The 16,604-nt window shown below is 44.8% G+C and overlaps 1 protein-coding gene across 1 annotated transcript in view; it reads left to right on the top strand.

The window, feature by feature from the left end:
- Positions 1–703: 703 nt before the first annotated feature.
- LOC102793949 (cGMP-dependent protein kinase 1-like) overlaps positions 704–16,604 on the top strand; it is a 54,505-nt gene continuing 38,604 nt past the window's right edge. Inside the window, exons 1-2 of the mRNA XM_087845026.1 lie at positions 704–1,245; positions 14,675–14,841. Of these exons, the coding sequence (XP_087701152.1) occupies positions 926–1,245; positions 14,675–14,841 (487 nt within the window). The 5' untranslated portion in view covers positions 704–925. The remainder of the gene's footprint in view (positions 1,246–14,674; positions 14,842–16,604) is intronic.

Genomic DNA, 16,604 nt, shown 5'->3' with positions numbered 1-16,604 from the left:
TGGTCGTCTGTCATTGATCAGATGTTTCCTGGAGGTACAGCTGCTTCTGAGCTGGTGAGTGTCTGCTCAGGTTTCCTCTCACTCATCTCCACATCTGCTCAGATGAAGCAGGGAGGATGTGAGGTCACACCCTGAACCAAACGTTTCTCCAGTTGCATCATCGGGAATTTTGTTTTCCTTGGAGGACCGAGGAACTCAGAGAACTTTAACGACTTCAATGGGAGAAACCCGAAACTGCCACAAAGAAGGAAACTATCCTAAAACCAGAACTAGGTGTTTGCTCTCTGGTGAAACTCTGAGAACCCATCTGAGGAATTCAGGGAGACCCTGGAGGTTCTTCAGTTCATACTGAGAAGAAAGTGAGTGAAACTAACGACACACCTGAATTATCCTCCTGGAAGAACCTGCAGCATTACCTCAGGGGAGGGAGGGATGTGAAGAGAGCTTCTCAGACACTGAGCTGAAACTCTAAAACTAAACTTTAACCAGAGGAACTACATGACAACCCAGGAGGCTTCTGAAGACGCTGAAAGACTCCGAAGCTTCCTGAAGGTCTTTCAAATTGTTTACGTGACCCCCGAGAAATGCTGAATGTGGCAGAAGAAGCAAAGTGCAGGTGTTCCAAAGATCCTGGGTGTAAGAATATTTAAGAGTTGCTGTAATTGGCTCATAGACTAACACTTTGACCAATCAGGATGAGCACTTCAAGGATCCTGAAGATCCATAAAAACAGGAAACTCTGAGGAGGAGGTGCTGTGCAGAAACATGACTTTTGGAAGTCAAAACTTTTAGGTGCTCAAAATCCTCAAAGACTCCAGAGGATTCGAAGAGTCGAGTTCTTTAGGAGAAGAAGGTATTCCAGTGGAACCTGAGGGCGTACCTCAGATAGTTCAAAAGAACTCCTTGTGGATCCCCCGAAGGACAGATGGGGACCTTGCGGGACCTCCAGTATGCCCTGCAGGAGAAGATCGAGGAACTTCGGCAACGCGACGCCCTGATAGACGAGCTGGAGCTGGAGCTGGACCAGAAGGACGAGCTGATCCAGAGGCTGCAGAATGAGCTGGACAAGTACCGCTCTGTGCTCCGGCCCGCCACCGCCCAGCAGGTCCAGGCGCAGCAGCAGAGCCTCGTCCTGCAGCCGGACCAGCACCGCAGCAAGCGGCAGGCCATCTCCGCCGAACCCACCGCCTGTGACATCAGCGACCTGTGCCATGTGACCCTGCCCTTCTACCCCAAGAGCCCAGAGTACGTAAGCGACCTGCACCTTAACGGGTTAGCTCGTCCTCCTGCAGACCTGTGGCTCTGAATGAGGCAGCGCTGCAGGACTGTTAGTTTTCTTTATTGTAGTCAATGAGTAGAGCTGATGTGATGAGGCAGCTGCACCTTTACCCTCAGACACATAAAGGGTCATTTCCAGTCGTTTGACGTGATGATGCTGTTTGGAGCTGAGCTTCAGGAACGCAAACATGAATAGTTTAGTTGAGTTTGTGCTAAACGCTCCAGCTGCAAACACCTGGCTCACATCTGAATTATGAGCAGCTGTTCATCAGCCACGCAGACGTCCTGAGAACCAATCAGATTTAACTCTGTTCTCGTGACTGATGGGCTGAAGCTGCAACAACAGTTAGTTGTTTTACAGACTGAAGGCTGCAGCTTCGTTGGGTGTGATTAAAGCTGGAAGCTTAGACGGTTCGTGGGTAACACCACAGCTTCAGGTCCGTCTAAGGTGACGTATCTGCCAGCAGCTGTGACGCTGCGCGGTCAGAGCGCCGTGTCGTGGTTTCTCTGAGGAGAAAGGTGAGAGCAGCTCCTGCCTCCTGAAGCCTGTACAGGGGCTGATCCAGGATGCCCTTCAGGCTCTTTCCTCCTGCTGCGTGTCCTGGTGTCAGGCTCACAGCTGTAGTAAGACTTCACTGCTCTGCATGGGTTTCACATTTAGAAATAAATCCAGGTACAAAGTCTCTGCGTGCGTTCATGAGGGTTTTTAACCCTCCGATTAGCACAAGACCTGCTCTGAGCTCCAGACAGATTTTACTGCTAGATTACAACTTAGGTGTTTAAATAAAATAATTTTTTATGAAGTCAGGCATCATTCTGTGTTTTCATCATTCTGTGTTTTGGAAATAAGTTTGGACTAATCTGGGAAACAGAGAGCTCCTGCAGCTGTCGCAGGCTGGCACAGAGCGAGTCATCGCTGTAGCTTTTTTTAAAAAGCAGAATTTAATAAGAATCAGTAAAACACAAAGATGTGAGCAGGTCAGTGTGAAGGAGACTCCAAACAGGTCATGCACGAAGTGTGGGCGGCTGTTTTGGGCCATACTTCTGTGGACTTGTCATTTTGCGGTCTGACATGAGCTAGGTGCATGTTGTTATTGTGAATGATGCTTCCTGCATGAAGCCGCCACACGTTAGCTCATGTTGTCATTGTTGTCTGGGACCAGGATGCACAGCATGAATGTGCGTCTGCGTCTCTGCTGCTTCAGTGAAGGTCTGATTACAAGCGAGCGGACGAGTGGAGCCGGCGTCCCGGCAGCACGGGTCGCTTCACCTGCACAGGTCGGAGGACGGCGTGCAGACTCATTCTCCTCTCTGATCTTTGCTTTGTCATTTTCCACATTTGCCTCTTCAGCAGTGAGGAAGCATGAAGCATTCATAAGTGATGTTGTGTGTTCACCGGCTTTTCCTTCCACGCATGAAGTCGCCCCGAAACACGTCGACGGCTCTCACAACACATGATTCGTTTGCACGTGTTAGTCTTTGTGTTGTCGTGGACACACGTGTGATGCGTGACGATTGGCTGTTTTCTCCTGTTAACGGTGGACAGCGCGTAGACGACCAGTTTGGACTCAGAGTTTTTTTGGCGCCTGCAGCGCTCGATGGGCCTCGTCAGCCTCGCGCAGGCAGGCCGCTCCACCTCAGAGGCCTCCAACACCAAACACTCGACGCGGTTCGGGAATCCAACCTGCTCGCAGGGATCTCGTAGTTTAGTTTATCTGCTCGTGTGTGACCAGGATGTCTCTCATGGTTCAGCTAAATAGATTTAAATGCTGTGTTTAAGTAACATACGCAGAACTTTTCTATTCATAAGCTCAATAAAATCTTACTGGAAACATAACTGAGTTGAGTGGTTGGCTGTGCAGGAAGTGGAAGCAGATGGATTTTCTGAATCAAAGATGGTCCGACCAGCAGCAGCGTTTGAAGGCGTTGTGAGTAATCAGATGCTCAGCCTCAGTTCTTCAGTTTCCAGGACACGTCACGCTGCAGTAACCTTCGGCTCCCTGACGCGCCTCTGCCGCTCACACGTCTGTGTGTCGGCTCAGCTTTCCGCCAGAGAACCACCTGATGCTGCACTTCCTGTGCGAGTGTAGACATTTGTACCTGTAATGACTCAGTGTTTGCTCCTGACAGTTTCCTGCACTCACGCACTTTGTGCTGGGAGTCACGTTTGTTCTACTTTTAACTCTGAGTGAAGCTTTTTCTGGAAACAAGGTTTTACTCAGAGCTGCTGCCCAGTTTGACTTTTGGACCTTTATGTTGGTTACAAAGGTCATAAACAAATATGCAGGACTGCTTTCTTCCCTTTGTGCAAATCTCTACAAATGGAAACACATTATCTTTTCAGGAAGTCCTAAAAACTCCCTGAAAAGCCTTCAGTTAATTCAAAATCCTGCTCCTCACATACAAGGTCTTAAATAATCAGGGCCCACCTTATCTTAATGACCTTGTAGTACCATATCACCCTATTAGAACACTTCGCTCTCACACTGCTTGTGCGAGATGTGGCTTACTTTTGTGTACGTATACATATATAAGGATCAGATGGTGTCGCCCCCTGCTGGCTGTTTGAGAGAAGCTGCACTTTGGCATCAGTTCCACTTTTCAGACCTGGAAGCTGCTGCCGTCTTTATTTACAGGCTGTGGGTGGTTCCCACTAAAGTTGGTGTTTGCAGCACTGCATTCTGCTAACACACACACACACACACACACACACACACACACACACACACACACACACACACACACACACACACACACACACTGACAGGGTTTCATTTACATCCCACCCCCTCTCGCTGTCAGCCTGCCTGTGTGTTGTGTTAGTATTACGGTGGAGAGCGTGTGTGGGCTGCGAGCGCCCACCAGCTCTCCTGCTGTCTGCAGCGAGGTTCCAGAGGCAGACGAGTTAATGATGAGCTGAGACTCGCCTGTCACAGATCTGCTGCTGACACTGGACTTTTATTTTGAAAGTTGTGTGTGTCAGGCAGGCTCGTCCTGTTGTGTTTGATGAGGTCGTTTTCATTCGCGGCTCTTTTCTTTCTGCTCCGCACGTTTCTGCTGACAGTTGGATGTTTTTGTGTCACCTGCGTTTCCTGATGTGATGTTTCGTTTTCTCGTCCTTTGTGTTTGTGAATAATGATTATAAGATTATTGCTGCAGTCCTCAGGTCTTCTCAGTTTTCTTTCCTCTGTCTGCATCTCATCTCAGGCTCTGTGAGCACTCTCTGAGTTTGGTCCTTCTTTCAGTTTACTTCTGGTTTTATTTTGAAAGAAGGGTCCTTTGTGGTGTTCTTTCTTTGTACTTCCTGCGCTCCTCAGCGCCCTGATCCTTCTCTGGGCTTGTATTTCAGGTCATTTCCTCACTCTCAGTTTCGCTTCCTCCTCACGTAATCGTCGTAGTGATCGCCTCTTTAGAGTCACCTGTGTGTTACCTGTTCCCAGTCAGCCAATCGGTGCTCTCACGTCATAATGTGCAGATTTGCACTCAGTACTGCTGCTGTTTGTGTTTCCAGATGATCTCCTTGTGCAGGACTTGCATGCAGCGCAGTGCTGCATTTCACTGTCACATGCTCATTTGATGTCGTGTGTAGGGTCACATGACGCATCCTTTTATGTGAGCATGCTCAGAACCTGCAGCAGGAAGCCTGTGCTAACACAGCTAACACAAAGAAAACCAGCTTTGTTAGCTGGTGTGTTTGAGTCTGCGTGTGTCCTCGGGCTTTACTCACCCTCGCTCGCTCTTTGTGTTTGGTATGTTTTCTGATAAAACTTCTTTATTCTGCCCTTTCTCTTCTTCTTCTTCTTCTTCTTCTTCTTCTTCTTCTTCTTCTTCTTCTTCTTCTTCTTCCAGTCACCCCCTTTAGGGATCTCCAGAGCTGATCATCTGCTGCAGCTCTTCCTATCCCAACATCCTCCGAGCCCTCTGCATGTTCTCCTTGTCCTCCTCTCACATCCATGAACCTCCTCTGAGGTCTTCCTCCTCTCCTGCTGTCTGCAGCTCCGTCTTCATCATCCACTCTCCCTTCTCTGCACACGCTCAGACCATCTCAGCCTCTCTGATTTTTCGCTCCAAATTAAACTTTTTTGGTTTTAGTTGCCATGAAGATGCTTCAGCCTCGTTGTTTCCACAGTTACAGACGAGTTTTTCTTTCCTCGGGGATGCTGAGGCCTGCAGTCATGCACCGGCTGTAGCCTGGTATCTCCGTGCTGCATCAGTGGGAGTCGCGTGGAGTGTCATGCTTCCCTTTCCTCAGACGGATCTCCATCAGGATATGAAAGTCTCTTGGTTTCCTCCCGACTCTTCCTGTGATGCTTTCGCCCCCTCTGGCAGCTCTTTCGTTTGTGTTTATTGTCTGTGTTCAATGAAGTTTTTCTTTTCTTTTCTTTGAAATACATTTCCTCACATCCTGCTGATTAATTTTTGTTCTTTAATTCTTTTTGCCGTTTATGTAAACAGTAGTTTGGTTCCTATCTCATCATCGTTCTGCTTTTCCTTTTATTTCCCTCCTCACTCCGACTCATGCAGTAATAATGTCTGCTTCATCACCCCCTCCATCCACTCACAGCGCCCTTTCATTGCTTTCCTCCTGAGTCCAATTTGCATGCAGCAGCTGGCCACTCATATTTCTTCCTTTGCAGATTCACCAAAATAAAACCAGCTAATGGATCCTCTCTGCTCGTTTGACTGCCTGGACAAAATAAAACTGTCAAACTAGCGTTAAGTAGACCTTCAGGTGTATTTTTTCCTCTGTAATACAGTTATCTTGCTTACATGAATGTTTTACAGTCTCGGAAATGTTGGCTGCCTGCACTGAATTTGATTTTGACCGAGCTGCTGCATAAATCTCAAACAGCTGAGGTGAAATTGTAGATTTTACACCTGCAGTTCCTCAAACATCCACTAGATTTTATGACCGCTTCAGTTCTGAGAAACCTGTTTTTGATTTGACTTTCTTCATTTGATTTTCAGTCATTTCTCTGATGCCCGTATCATCTATAAAATGTGTGTTTTCATCCATACGAGCGAAACGGTTTGCTCATAAAAGAGTGGCACATCTTCCATGACTGAAGGTGATGCCGAGCTCCTTCAGCCTGTGTTCTCTCTGATGTTGAGCAGGGTGCAGCTCCCGTCTCATTGAAGTCTACGAGGAAAAATCTGATCTGAGCTCAGTGAAGCTCTCCCTGGTCTCAGTCACTGGTTTGAGGTCTGACTGATTGAAACATGAAGTTCATATTGGAAATGTTGGTCCACTAGGGTCACATAGAAGCAGTGAGCAGGGCAGGGTTCAGCATCAATCATCTGCATATTTACCTTTAATTCATGCACAAACCAGCAACTGTGAGAAAAACAAAGTCAGAGGTCCTCACACGGAGCCCTGTGGGACACCACAATTTGAGTTCAGAGCAAGAGGAAGTGAAGCTACTAAAGACTCTTCTGAAACAGTTCTGCTTTTTATGTTATCATCATCCTCAGCCACGTTAAATCTTCCTCCAACCCTCTAACATCCAGCAAATCATTGCCTTGAATTAAGCCCTGTGAATTAAAATGCTGCTCTCTTTAACATTCATCCAGCCGACTGTTCTTACTGCTGACAACTGGACATGATCCTCTTTGACATTTTGACACCAGAATAGTTTCCAAGCCATGTTTTAGCTCAGTGAGATGAGCAGCCGTTCTCAGAGCAGGAGGCCCGGATTCGAATCCCGCTTATGGCAACATTTTCTTCAGTTAACACTTCAACTGTTTAAACTCTTTTCCACACAAAATTCTGCTTCTTCGCCTCTTTTTAGCAAAACTTTCAGTTTTTACTACTTTTTAGCAGAATTTTCAGCCTCTTCTGCTTTTTTCAGCACAATCTTCAGCTTAGCAGAAATTCCAGTTTCTTCACCTCTTTTCAGACGATAATTCTGCTTTTCAGCTGATTTCAGCAGATTCCACTACACGGCATTCACACTGCATTTTCGCAGGAAATGCATCTTTTTCTAGTTCTTTATTCTTCTACCTTATTCTAGTTGCTCCAACCTTTGCAGGTTAACTCCTCCCTCAGTTTCAGCTGATTTTCACCATTCAAACTTTAAACTGTTCTGCTCCTTCTGCTAATGCCAGCTATATCTTATGGTGATGATAACTTTTATACTTTTTGAGATATTAAGCGTTTTATGCCATTTTTGGGCCCATTTTACTGAATAGGATCCACATTCTCAGTGTGATCACCAGTGCTTGCAACATTTTCTTCAGTTAACACTTCGACTGTTTAAACCCTTTTACAACACAAATTTCAGCTTTTTCACCTCTTTTTAGCAGAAGTTTTCAGTCTTTCACTACTTTGCAGCACAAATTCCAGCTTCTTCAGCTGTTTTCAGCACAAACTTCAGCTTCTATACCTCTTTTCAGCACAGATTTTGCTGATTCACCTGTTTTCAGCGCTGTGAGATCCGGTGGCAAAAGTTCGAATCCTACATGTGACATTTGCTGTACATCTTCCCTCCTTGCACTCTCAGTTAGCTTGTCCACAGTGTTTTCAGCAGATAGTTCTCCTTCTTCTGCTGTTTTCAGATTCCACCACACGGCATTCTCACTGCATTTTCGTTAGAAATGCAACTTTTTCTAGTTATAAATGAGCTTCACAAATTAAACTGAATTACTTCCCCCACAGATCTGATGAGGGTTTGGATGCTGTTACATCAGTCTGAGTGAGCTGCAGGTGTTTTCAGCTCCCAGCAGTTTACACACCAGCAGCCTTTTTCTGAGCTTGTGGGAGCTGAGCTGTGAGCCGGCTGACAGCTGGGAGTGTTGGTTTTTCTCCTGTTTTCCGTCTTTTTCCACTGTCTGTCTCTTTCAGTGTGTTTCACTTTAAATGAGCTTTGACAGGAAGGAAACCTTTGGCTTTGCTTTAATATGCTCTCCCACTGTCTCTTTGGGCTGATTCATTCCTCTCGGCGTTGGGTTTTCTTTGTGAAGGAGCTCCTCTCCTAACGAATACACCGTATCTGACAGCAGAGTTCATGTGTGGCACCAGCTGCTTGGAAAACCTGTAATTATGATTTGATAGCTGAGAATTAACTTCACTTACATTGGAAGAGACAATCTTAATTCACATTTAATATGGGATTTATTTGTCTTAATGAAAATGGATCTGTTTGGTAAACAGGGACCAGAGCAAACTAAACAGGAAGTGCGCAGTTATCTATAAATGATTCATAAATTATCTTTAAAATGTACATGCTTTATTTTAAATTTTGATGGTTTCCTCACTGCAATCTGCTTTTATATGTCTGTTATTTTTAGTTATTTTATCTTTTTTCATGAATTGTATTGAGATGCATTCAAAGTCTCTTCTAAGTCCCTTTTAGTACATAAACTAATAATTGATCAAAAATCGAATTACAGAAACCTGGTTGCAGCAGTATGATTCTAATCATTCTAACTACCAGAAAAGCACAAGCTGAGGAGTGGATGTGGCAGCAATCAAAACCAGTCTTACTTGTTATCATCTATCGTCCACCAGGGCCTTACACAGAGTTTCTGTCTGATTTCTCAGACTTTTATCTGATTAGTTCTCAGCTCAGATAAAATAATTATTGTGGGTGATTTTAACATCCATGTAGATGCTAAAAATGACAGCCTCAACGTGGCATTTAATCTGTTATTAGACTCAATTGGCTCAAAATGTAAAAGAACCCACCCACCACTTTAATTACACTCTAGATCTTGTGTTAACATATGGCATAGAAACTGAACATTTAACAGTGTTTCCTGAATATGATCAACCTATCGCTCTCTCATCTGCAGAGGAATGGCTCAGTGCAGCGTTCGATACTGTCGACCATAATATCCTATTAGAGCGATTAGAACATGCTGTAGGTATTACAGGTACTGTGCTGCAGTGGTTTGTATCATATCTATCTAATAGACTCCAGTTTGTGCATGTAAATGGAGAGTCCTCTTCACACACTGAGGTTAATTATGGAGTTCCACAGGGTTCAGTGCTAGGACCAATTCTGTGTACATTATACATGCTTCCCTTAGGCAGCATCATTAGAAGACATAGCATACATTTACACTGCTATGCAGATGACACCCAGCTCTATCTGTCCATGAAGCCAGATAACACACACACATGCTTTTGATGTTGAAACATGCACAGGAAGTCTGAAGGTGAGGCCATCATTTGAATGAAAAATGAACATAAACCAATCGGAGAGAGAGAAAACGTCAGGAGTGGTCAAACCAACTGTAGTCAAACTAAACTTTATAACATCTAAAAAGGTCAGGAGCACCTGGAGGGGGCAGGTGTATCACTTTGAAGGTCTGCAATCAAGAGACGTCTTTTCAGTTCTGAAGGCAGAGATCCACAGCAGCAGCTGTTAGTTTGTGCAATTACTTTTGAGACTGAATTGCAGTTTTTCCATATAGTACTTGGGGTCTCTCATATGGACCCTGCTGCTGTTGGAAACATTATGAATAAAAGCTGTGAGCTCATGTTCGGGATCAGAATGATTAATCAGCTTTTACAGACCAGTGTTTGCAGCAGGGCCAAAGTCATGTGTATAGGAATTTCTTTCACTCATGTATTAATCACATTATTTTTGTATAATGCCTTGGTGCCACTGGATCTCAACATGTCTGACACTCATACTTAAGACAAATGGTAGGGGGTGTAGTAAGGATGTTGGGGGAAACAGGAACTCCAGAGGACCAGTCTTTTGTCTCTTCGAGGACTCTGGGAAGTAGAAAGGGAATGTGAACCTTAAGGTGTGAAACAGCTGTGTACTGCCTTTTGTTCCTGGAGAAGGTATTTAACTGAGAGCCATGCTAGGCTCAGAAAGAACTCTGCTGACCGTCTGTCCCGCGGTCATGGGGGACTTCATCAAGCTTGGTTGTATGTTGTCTTTGTGTGCTTTGATTAAAGAATGTTAGCTACCGCTCACCGCTCGTCTGCAGGCTTTACTTAAGTGGAAAACTTCCACAACACATGGGAGAGGATTCATTTCATTATTTCCTGCATGGTTTGGTGAGTCTGAGCTCCCATCAGTTCATCACTGTCGTCAAGATGACTGCTAAATATTTGTCTTCTTTTGCATACATGCTGCAGTTTCACAGTTTAATATCAACTTCTTATTGCTTACTTACTAAAATTGAATTTTCATGCTATTGGTACTTTTTACAGCTGGCTTTACTTTTTGTTCTACCTTTGCTTTTTTCATAGCAGTCTTTTTAATGCAGATGTTATTTGTTCTATTCAGACAGTAACGTGTGGCTTTAAACACTTGATTTAAAGTTACGGCTGCTGAAAAGCAGTTTGTCATCTGGGTTTTTGCAAACAGCCCATCAGCTGTGAATGGGCTTCGGTTTTAAACACGAGAGTCTTTGTGAAGCCAAAGACTGTGAAACCTTTTCATCAGCTGCTTCAGTCAGCGTCCGTATGCTGTGATCAGACTGGCAGAGGAGCTGCAGCTCAGACAGATCTGTGGCGTTTCAGACACTTTCACAATCAAAGCAGAGCACTAAAATAAGCTTTCAAAGGAAGGCAAATATAAACTTTAGAGGTCTTCTGCTGAATCTGTCACAGAGAGCAGGCGGGGTTTGTTCAGTGCTCAGCAGACGTTGACCTGAGGGCAGAATTGCTGGTTTGATGTGTTTCTAAACACTGCAGATACAATCCTCATCACAACTCCTCGCAGCTTCTGAGAGAAACATGGGAATCGGCTCATTCTGCAGCCGCTGCCCTCAAACCACCACAGGAGATGTTTCACTAATGTAGTAACTGCTTTGCAGATGATATTTTATGTAAAGAGGTCATTGTGGGAAACAAATGTCAGGCTTGTTTGGTTTCAGCTGCTCCGCTGTGATGACCTTCTGTTCAACTCGGGTTTAACGACTGAGTTTTTCACTCATGATTAGACAAAAGAAAAATACATATGAAGAGTTTTAGCTCAGTTCAATTCAATTTTATTTATACAGCGCCAAATCACAACAACAGTCGCCTCAAGGTGCTTTATATTGCAAGGTAGACCCTGCAATAATGCATATACAGTGGGGCAAAAAAGTATTTAGTCAGCCACCGATTGTGCAAGTTCCCCCACTTAAAATGATGACAGAGGTCAGTAATTTGCACCAGAGGTACACTTCAACTGTGAGAGACAGAATGTGAAAAAAAAATCCATGAATTCACATGGTAGGATTTGTAAAGAATTTATTCGTAAATCAGGGTGGAAAATAAGTATTTGGTCAATAACAAAAATACAACTCAATACTTTGTAACATAACCTTTGTTGGCAATAACAGAGGTCAAACGTTTACTATAGGTCTTTACCAGGTTTGCACACACAGTAGCTGGTATTTTGGCCCATTCCTCCATGCAGATCTTCTCAAGAGCAGTGATGTTTTGGGGCTGTCGCCGAGCAACACGGACTTTCAACTCCCGCCACAGATTTTCTATGGGGTTGAGGTCTGGAGACTGGCTAGGCCACTCCAGGACTTTCAAATGCTTCTTACGGAGCCACTCCTTTGTTGCCCGGGCGGTGTGTTTTGGATCATTGTCATGTTGGAAGACCCAGCCTCGTTTCATCTTCAAAGTTCTCACTGATGGAAGGAGGTTTTGGCTCAAAATCTCACGATACTTGGCCCCATTCATTCTGTCCTTAACACGGATCAGTCGTCCTGTCCCCTTGGCAGAAAAACAGCCCCATAGCATGATGTTTCCACCCCCATGCTTCACAGTAGGTATGGTGTTCTTGGGATGCAACTCAGTATTCTTCTTCCTCCAAACACGACGAGTTGAGTTTATACCAAAAAGTTCTACTTTGGTTTCATCTGACCACATGACATTCTCCCAATCCTCTGCTGTATCATCCATGTGCTCTCTGGCAAACTTCAGACGGGCCTGGACATGCACTGGCTTCAGCAGCGGAACACGTCTGGCACTGCGGGATTTGATTCCCTGCCGTTGTAGTGTGTTACTGATGGTGACCTTTGTTACTTTGGTCCCAGCTCTCTGCAGGTCATTCACCAGGTCCCCCCGTGTGGTTCTGGGATCTTTGCTCACCGTTCTCATGATCATTTTGACCCCACGGGATGAGATCTTGCGTGGAGCCCCAGATCGAGGGAGATTATCAGTGGTCTTGTATGTCTTCCATTTTCTGATGATTGCTCCCACAGTTGATTTTTTCACACCAAGCTGCTTGCCTATTGTAGATTCACTCTTCCCAGTCTGGTGCAGGTCTACAATTCTTTTCCTGGTGTCCTTCGAAAGCTCTTTGGTCTTGGCCATGGCGGAGTTTGGAGTCTGACTGGTTGAGGCTGTGGACAGGTGTCTTTTATACAGATGATGAGGTCAAACAGGTGCCATTCATACAGGTAATGAGTGGGGGACAGAAAAGCTTCTTACAGAAGACGTTACAGGTCTGTGAGAGCCAGGGATTTTCCTTGTTTGAGGTGACCAAATACTTATTTTCCACCCTGATTTACGAATAAATTCTTTACAAAGCCTACCATGTGAATTCATGGATTTTTTTTTCACATTCTGTCTCTCACAGTTGAAGTGTACCTCTGGTGCAAATTACTGACCTTTGTCATCATTTTAAGTGGGGGAACTTGCACAATCGGTGGCTGACTAAATACTTTTTTGCCCCACTGTAGAGAAAAACCCAACAATCATATGACCCCCTATGAGCAGCACTTTGGCGACAGTGGGAAGGAAAAACTCCCTTTTAACAGGAAGAAACCTCCAGCAGAACCAGGTTCAGGGAGGGGCGGGGCCATCTGCTGTGATTGGTTGGGGTGAGAGAAGGAAGACAGGATAAAGACATGCTGTGGAAGAGAGACAGAGGTTAATAACAGATATGATTCAGTGCAGAGAGGTCTGTTAACACATAGTGAGTGAAGAAGAAACACCCAGTGCATCATGGGAATCCCCGGCAGCCTACGTCTATTGCAGCATAACTAAGGGAGGATTCAGGGTCACCTGGTCCAGCCCTAACTATATGCTTTAGCAAAAAGGAAAGTTTTAAGCCTATTCTTGAAAGTAGAGATAGTGTCTGTCTCCTGAATCCAAACTGGAAGCTGGTTCCACAGAAGAGGGGCCTGAAAACTGTTGATTCATTCAAACTAACATAATCATCCTGCTGCAACCAGGTTTCTGTAAGGCAGAGTAAATCAATTTGTTGATCAATTATTAAGTCATGTACTAACAGAGACTTGGAGGAGAGAGACCTAATATTTAATAATCCACATTTCACTGTTTTACTCTTTGGTTCAGATGTGGATACTGTATTGTTCTTTCTTTGTAAATGTTTAAGTTGTTTGTTGCTGGTTTTTAGTTTGTTTTTTGTCCTTTTGGAAGCTGACACAGTCTCTATGGAGATGGGTTTTTGGGGGGGTAGCAGGAGGAGAGAAGCTGCAGAGGCGTGTAAGACTGCAACTCTGCTTCCTGGTCCCAACTCTGGATAGTCATATTTTGAGGGGTTTAATAAATTTGTCGATATTTCTAGAAATAAGAGCTGCTCCATCCAAAGTGGGATGGATGCCGTCTCTCCTAACAAGACCAGGTTTCCTCCAGAAGGTTTGCCAATTATCTATGAAGCCCACATTGTTTCTGGGACACCACTCAGACAGACAGCAATTTAAGGAGAACATGCGGCTAAACATTTCACTCCTGGTCTGATTGGGGAGGGGACCAGAGAAAACTACAGAGTCCCACATTGTTTTGGCAAAGTTGCACACCGATTCAATATTGATTTTAGTGACCTCCGATTGGCGTAACCGGGTGTCATTACTGCCGACGTGAATTATGATTTTACTGAATTTATGTTTACCCTTAGCCAGCAGTTTTAAATTTCCTTCAATGTCGCCTGCTCTGGCCCCTGGAAGACAATTGACTATGGTTGCCGGTATCTCTAGCTTCACATGTCTGAGAACAGAATCACCAATTACCAGAGTTTGACCCCCGGCAGGTGTGTCGCAGAGTGGGGAAAAACGGTTAGACACATGAACAGGTTGGTGGTGTACCTGGGGCTTCTGTTTAGGACTATGCTTCCTCCACACCGTCACCCAGTCGCCCTCTTTCCCCAGCTGCTTGGGGTCTCCCGGGGAGCAGCTAGCGGGGCCTACGCTATCTTCGGCTGCACCAGCTACAGGGGCCTGGCTAGCTACGGGTGAATGAAGGGTGCGAAGCAGAGTCTCCAATTCAGTAATCTTGGACGTCTATCCCGTCCAGAGAGGTGTGCATGCAGGTGATACCGACTTTGAGACGCACAGGTGTTTGCTCTTATCCTCCAAACACAGCGGCACAGATACATTTCCCCTGATAATGAGGAGGCGTGTAGGATAAAGGTATACTCAGGAAAGTAGAATAAGGACTTACTTACTGACCTGTTGTCTTCTCTCCTCCTCTCAGATCGAAGGAGCTGATAAAGGAGGCCATCTTGGACAATGACTTCATGAAGAACCTGGAGCTGTCTCAGATTCAGGAGATCGTGGACTGCATGTACCCGGTGGATTATGGGAAGGACTCGTGCATCATTAAAGAGGGTGACGTGGGCTCGCTGGTGTTTGTGATGGAAGGTGAGGAACCCACGGTTTGGTTTTCTGTCACTCTTCAGGATCTATTTATTTATTTCTCTGTCAGCAGTTATTTTTAAAGTGAGGTATTTCTGGCAGAAATTTCTCTTTTCAAGAACTTTTCAGGTTTGGGGAATTTGGGGAAAATTCTGGGTGAAAAACTACTTTTGATCTGAGGTGAGGGGACTTTTGAACCAGGCAGTGCAGCTTGTTGCCACTCAGGTCTGTTCTGGTTGTTAGACTTTCCTGTGTCATTTTTATTTCCTGAGAGTTTATCAGATGTTTCTTTTTTTGCTGGTTCTTAAAGAACTTGATGTTTTTTCTTGAATGAATAAAAACTGTGCAGTTTGAGCTGTAGTTGTAGTGCAATGCTCATTGTGAGCTTCTTTGAATGTGTGGTTGGTGACAGACCCCACCTCTCCTCACTCTGAAGCTTTTTTTAAAGGAACTGTCTCACATTAGATAATGCAAATCTCATCTCCAGAAGAAGCCGACTCTTCAGGTTTGAAATCATTGATAGCTTTAACGATCGTGTTTCTCCAAACTAAAACTGCCATTGTGCCTCTGAGACCATTGGTGGGTGAATGAAAGTTTGGAAAGAGGTTTGAAGACGAGAACACTGAGCCAAACCTTTGGAGACACAGAAACAGGAAAAAGTTCATTACGGCGGCTCGATGAGGAAATCGTTTATCACTACATGAGAAATAGGATTCCAGCTTTCAGCTTCTTGAAATAAATAATTATGGAACTCATTTATTCCTTAATGACTACATTTCCTCCAATGAGCTGAGGAGTGAATAATTTCACAGGTCTTCTGTGTGACGGTGAATTCATGAAGTGTAGCGACATGGAAACTCCTTAACAAGCGGTATCTCAGAGTTCCGTGACATTTCCACCTGAAGTTTCCCAGAGCGCCGTTCGACCTTCAGGATGTGCTCGGCCGCCGGGAACATGTCAGAGCGGCGCGGCATTGCGTAACGTGTCAGAGCACCTGAAGGCATTCACCTCCACTCTGCTGCTGGTGTCCCTGCTGCCTTCACGCCACACACTACTTCTGCTGCTGTGAGGAAGAGGAGAACTCAAACACGACATTTTTCTGCTTGTGGAAAAAAAAATCACAAAAATCGTCCTGTAGGTAAAAAGTAACTTAGTGCGGTCACAAAGATGAATGACAGTGTGTCTGAACAGCCAATCAGTGAGCAAACAGCAGAAAAGAAAGAGAGGAACGAAGAATGATGGGAACGTGTCGGCACGAGGTCACTGCTCACAAGAACTGTGACATCACTACAGCCACATCACCAACTATAACTAACTAACTAACTAACTAACCAACTAACCAACTAACTAACTAACTAACCTGTGAATCAACTGCTGGAAAACAACAGGACAGGAAATAAAGTGACTGCAGACAATGTTCAGAGTCTCCCTCGTGTTTTTCACTGAACAGGACGCTCCGCCTGGTGGCCTCCATCACCATCAGCTGTTTCCAAAAATCATGGATTTCCACAAGAAACTGAAACGTCACTGAAGCACGGCGTCGCATGTAACATTAGACCGCCGTGAGGTCATCACTGTTGACGAGATGGAGCTGTCACCTACAGAGGACTTCAGATCATTTCGTGGGTGCTTTTGATTCACGTTCAGTCATTAGTTTGTTTAAAGGAATGAATTAAAGAGACTCAATGTAACAATGTAACATGTTCTTGTTTTATTAGGAACAAAAAGAACTTGGAAATCTACCAAACATGTCTCAGTTTGGCTGACAG

This window comes from Neolamprologus brichardi, chromosome 8, assembly GCF_056152115.1.
Source record: "Neolamprologus brichardi isolate AB-2024 chromosome 8, ASM5615211v1, whole genome shotgun sequence".
Taxonomy (NCBI): domain Eukaryota; kingdom Metazoa; phylum Chordata; class Actinopteri; order Cichliformes; family Cichlidae; genus Neolamprologus; species Neolamprologus brichardi.
The sequence above is the reverse complement of the archived record's forward strand: the minus strand, read 5'-3'. Positions and strand labels throughout refer to the sequence as shown.